This window comes from Arachis ipaensis, chromosome B08 (genome assembly GCF_000816755.2).
Source record: "Arachis ipaensis cultivar K30076 chromosome B08, Araip1.1, whole genome shotgun sequence".
Lineage (NCBI taxonomy): Eukaryota > Viridiplantae > Streptophyta > Magnoliopsida > Fabales > Fabaceae > Arachis > Arachis ipaensis.
Genome location: NC_029792.2, coordinates 102,690,966 through 102,696,390, shown reverse-complemented (window position 1 = coordinate 102,696,390; position 5,425 = coordinate 102,690,966). Strand labels below are relative to the sequence as shown.

The 5,425-nt window shown below is 37.9% G+C and overlaps 1 protein-coding gene across 3 annotated transcripts in view; it reads left to right on the top strand.

The window, feature by feature from the left end:
* Window positions 3,956-5,425, top strand: part of LOC107614114 — a 10,279-nt gene continuing 8,809 nt past the window's right edge. The window contains exon 1 of one of the 3 annotated variants that reach the window (XM_021109635.1): window positions 3,956-4,439. In XM_021109635.1, the coding sequence (XP_020965294.1) occupies window positions 4,072-4,439 (368 nt within the window). In that variant the 5' untranslated portion in view covers window positions 3,956-4,071. The remainder of the gene's footprint in view (window positions 4,440-5,425) is intronic. The other 2 variants (XM_021109636.1, XM_021109637.1) reach the window with 2 other exon arrangements.

The window sequence follows — 5,425 nt, the reverse complement described above, 5'->3', positions numbered from 1 at the left end:
TCAAGTCAGCCAGTCTTCTTCTTGCCAGCCATGGAAACTGGGAGTAAAGAAAAAGAGAGATATAGTGGATCCCCTTCTCTGGGCTTGCTGAGTACAGGAGGCTCCGAGAGTATCTTCTTGAAATGGCTGAATGCTTCTTTGTAGGGGTGGCAAAACTGCGAGTAAAGAAAAAGAGAGAAAAGGTGTCAACAATAGAAAATTAAAGAATAGAAGAACTCAAAGGAAAAAGGAACCCACCAACATACGACTGACCGGCCTCCCGGTCCCCCATCACCATACGAGGATTAAGGTTCTTCTCACCAAAAATGGCCAACAGAATATCGGCAATATTGCGATCTTCCGGGCTCAGCCAGTCATAAGATACCTTTATAAGATAGTCGGACCCCGCCCCAAAGCTCCAATAAGTCGGGATTCGCCTAGCCCCCTCAGTCGTAAGCCAGAAAGGCTGATGACCCTCGACCGGTCTAACCTTAAAAAAGGTAGATTTAAAGCCATGATAGGAATCCTCGAATAGGCCAAAGATCCTGCGCCCCTGTTGGACCCTAAAAGATATATATACCCTTCTTAGCCTTTCCCTGGCTAGAAGGGTTCGTAAGCAAGAAGATGTAGAGGAAGACATTCACTGAGATCGGCAGCTCCAGGTACTCGCAAACCATCTCAAGGCACCAGATGGAGGCCCAACTATTCGGGTGAAGCTACGACGGCACAACATCACAGCGATTTAATAAACCCATAACGAAAGGAGAAAAAGGCAGACGAAGCCCCAAGGTCGTGAACATGGGCTCGTAAACCCACAACCAATCAACAACTCGAGGAGAAGCCAAGTTCTTTTGGCAGACACGCTCCCGACCAGCAGGGACATAGACTTGATAGAGCGCCTCCTCGGGACCCCCTCCACACAAGAGCCCTGACTGTCGTAGTTTCTGGAGCCCCTCCTTTGTAATCCTAGAAGAAGTATCCCTCACATCGGAGGAAACCCAGGCGTAGTGGTCAACGAAGTCGGCTAGGGGGCGCTGAGCCTGACTCGAGGAAGCAAGACGCTCAGCCATACCTACAGCGGGGGCACCACTTAGTCAAGACGGAAAGTCGGAAACCCTCAAAACAGAAATTGAAAAGAGAACTATGAATCACCTTCTAGCCCCCCTATACTAACCCAGAAACGCAAGTAAAATGCAAGAAAATCCAGTGGCACCCCCTCTAAGAAGAAAAAGCAAAACGAAGAAACCAGGCACACAAAGCAAAAATACACGAAAACTGGAAATAAGCAACCAAAAAGGGAAAAAGCCATGAAAGCTTACCAGAAGAAGCAGAATCTGTAAGAAGCAGATAGGAAGGAAGATGGGGCATTGGGAGCGAGAATGATCGAAGCGACAGCAAGGAGCAAGAATGTTCGAAGCAGAAGCAAGGGCAGGAGCAGCAACAATGCGAAAGAATAAGAGATGAGGAAAAGGAAAAGTAAAGAAAAGAGGAGGTTACGAAATAAAAAAGGGGAGAAAAGCGTAACCGCCGAGCAAGAGCGCCAAAAGGCAGGGGCATATTTGCCATTTCACCCAAAATTTCAAATCAATGAAATGATGGCCATTTAATGCCCAGCGCCAAAACCAAGAAAGCAGTACAAAGGTCGAAGCGATCACGCGTGGGTGACACGAAACGCCATCAACAAGTTCCCGAAAAAGAAGAAAAGTTTGCCGCCTTGGCGAAAAAGACAAACGCGCCTAGCCACGAGCCTCAAACCTCAAGGCTGGCACGTTGGGGGCACTGTTATGGACTACCAAGTCCAGCCCAGGAAGTCGCCGGGTCGGGGCGCTGCCCCACCCAGGCCCAAACCTCCAGCGAAAGGGTTCCACGGGTCGATCCCTCACACCCGACCCAGGGCGCTACCAACTCCACCTAAAGCATGCTATCATGTGGGTCGATGTCCTCAGGGTCGGTACCCGGCATCCTGACCCGAAGTACGGGACGACCCGCTCACGTGGAAAGCAACAGCTCACAGGTCCTCTATCAATGGGCCTAGCCTTTAATGGACCCACTCAACATAGTATATAAGGGGAGAGGACAGCTCTCTCCCCAAGGTACGTCACATCCTTACATAATTCTACCACCCTCCACTACGGACTCTGACTTGATCGTCGGGGTGTCCTTGCAGGTGGCTACCCCCCGCTCCGTTCAACCTCCGACGTCGCCAGTGCACGACTTCCCTCGCTCCACGCCAGCTTGGGGTCTCCCCTCTCTCCTAATCATCACCTACCGACGACCCGAAAACACCAGGTAACGAACATCATTAAAATATGAAATTAATAACAAATTTTCTATATATATAAGAGGGGTTGTTTTTGACTGTACTGTTTGGTCCGCAGGGGTTCACTTCTCAAGAACTAATTTACTAATATCAATATTTTGAGTATTTTTGTATTTAACGCTAGTGGGGTGCAGAGCTATAAAGTTAATTGAGTTCTGTGGAATGTGGATCTGTGTGGGAAGCTCACTCTTTTTGGAGGAACCCGCTTGTCCTTTGGCAAGCAAAGTTAGTTAAAAGAAGCAATAGTTCCATGTTATGTGTGAAAGATTCAATAATGGTGCTTTTTCATTCTCATTTTTTCTTATTTTTAAGTTTTTAAAATTAGAGTTAAATCTTCCCTCATCACCATGTTATTTATTCAACTAGATTCCAAATAAAGTCAAAACAAGGGTAGAATATGAACACCCTCTCCAATTGACCCTCCCCACCACCCTACACTAAAAAGACAAAATATTATGACTCACAGCCCTCACTTATTAATTGATTGCATTTAATTAATTAAAAGAAAGCCTAATCCTATTTCAATTAGACAACGACATTACTGTAAACAAACTTACCAGGTCTTTTTCCAATATTTGAAATCACCCCAATAATTCACATCTTTTTTATTAGGAATGGTCGTATATCTACTTAACAGATTGACATAGGTTACGTATAGAATCCCAATCCCAATAGGATTTTAAATATCAGTTATTATGTTATTATAGTTAGGTATACTCATTTGCTGAAATCTGGTCTGAGTCAGACAATTTATTATAAATCAAGAAAACAAGCTTTGAATTTGTTCTCTAATTATTTTTTAGATAATAAATAACCCAATTTTGAACTAAAATGAGAGTAATCACTTAAAACAATTATGTAAAAAAATGCAAGACACTCATGACTTCAAAAATTCACAAGTACCAAATCTTTATGCTTTCGTGATCGGGCTGTAAGTGAACTTTTTTGGAACAATTTTATCAAAATTGTAACCTTTTAATAAATAATAGATAGTTTAACCTTAAAATAAATTAAAATAGGGTCCTAGTCCATAAAATTTTTTGAAAAAAATAGTTAAGAAATGAAGTTTTACTTAATTTACTTAGAAACTAAAATAAATTGAGAATTAGTTAGCTAGATATTCCTTTAGAAAAGAATCATATCATTTTCCTATGAAACAAGAAAAAGAAAGAGTGATCTCAGATTCTCGGTAATGGTCCCTGGTCGGTTATACGTGGCATATTCTCATTCGAAGCTTCATGTCAGCAAACCTCTGTCATATAAAATTCTCACCGACCCTGGCGACATTTGTGCCAAAGCTAGTGTCTTGGGTTAACAAAAAGCAGCAACCTTTCTTTGGAAAAAGATGGATCCCAAATAATATGAGAGATGCATATACATCAATTTTAAAATTTTATAAAATACAATAATACAATATATAATATAAAATATTTTTTAGATAAATTAGCTAATTCTTATATACATTATTAAAAAAATGATTTTATTTCTATATTAATTTATTGTAAAAAAATAATAAAATAACAAATAAATTATTGTCAAATAATGTGAATAAAAACTTTATACTCCATAAAAAAAGTAAAATGTCTAAAGAAAGATTTTGCTTAATATTAAAATGAAACAGTTAGCACATACATTATTAAGGAACCTCTCTATAAAACCACCTTTGCTACACAATTTTCTTCCACAAACAATAAATTCATCATTATATTACAAGACACAAGTACCCAATAAACCAAAGTTTGAGCATCCAAAGAAAAACTACCTAAGAAAAAATGGCTTCATACTCAGGTCCAAATTCTGAGCCCTCATTCCCTTTGCATCTATGCTTCTTCCTTCTAACCCTATTCATGTTCCTTGGGTTTTCATGGTACCTAAACTATGAACCAATAATGGAGAGCTTGATGGACCAAGTGAAGCTTGTTCTAATGGTCTCCCCACTGGTGCTGCTTCTTGTGCTTCACTTGGTTACGAATTACGGCGACGGAGGGTTGTTGTCGTCGGTGATTCCATTGCCGGAGAGGGATTCACTCCACAGAGCAGGTGGAACTCCTTGGGGTGTTGGGTTAGTTCTTGTGCTTCTTTTGTTTATGGTTTCTTACCAATCTTCCTTCCAAGAGCGTTGGTTTCCTCTACTAAGCAGGTGAATAATAATAATAATAATGTTTGAATTATTGGAGTGTGGGGGATTTTCACATGTTGTCACATATTCATAGAATAATATCTTTCTTTGTAAATTAGTGTAATTAATTAAGCTTGTGATTTCTCATTATTTTTCATAGAGCATGAGCTTATTTTTTGTTTTTCGTTTTGATTTTTTTTTAATTTATAATTACTTTCTTGTATCTAGCTAGTTATTAATTTTGTTTCTTATTAAATAAATGTTTGCTTTGCTGCGTTATATATAAAAGCTATATAGGTGTTAGAGATACTTATTAGTTGGTATATTTTTTCTACACATACTTATATATATTAAGCCTCTATGAAGATATATACTCATATTTAAAAAGATAATAATAACTGGATCGGTTATTGCAAAATTAAAATGAGATGAAAAGATGTATACTTTTTAAAATTTTATTTATGAGCCTCGCTTTATATCTGGTTTCGCCTAAAAATCAAACACACGATTTTGGCTATTTTGATGACCTATATTGAATATTTGAATTTACTTATGTATGATATGTAGTATTTATTTTCTCATTAAGCAAATCTGTTTTGATTAACTGGGAATTAAAAAAAAAACTTATTTATATATTATATATATCCAATAGTTAGATAGACTTTTAAGTAATAATTTTGAAATAATGCATTTTACAAAAAATAAATCTTTTTAATATAATCACTAATGTCTAATCAGTATGTTCGATCTGATCTACGTTTCAAAAATAGAGTGCTTACTGTGAAAAAGAAAAAGAAAACCAACATATATTATCGTTGTAAAAATTATTTGATTATATGAGGTTATTTTTATTAACGTGAAAATATACAATTAAGTAAACAGATAAAACTTTTATACATGTGTATAAAAAATTAATTAAATTCTTCTTGACTCTTCTAAAGCGCTGAGGTAAATTAAAGGAGCGTAATATATATTGGCCGATATAATAATACATTAATTTTTTTAAA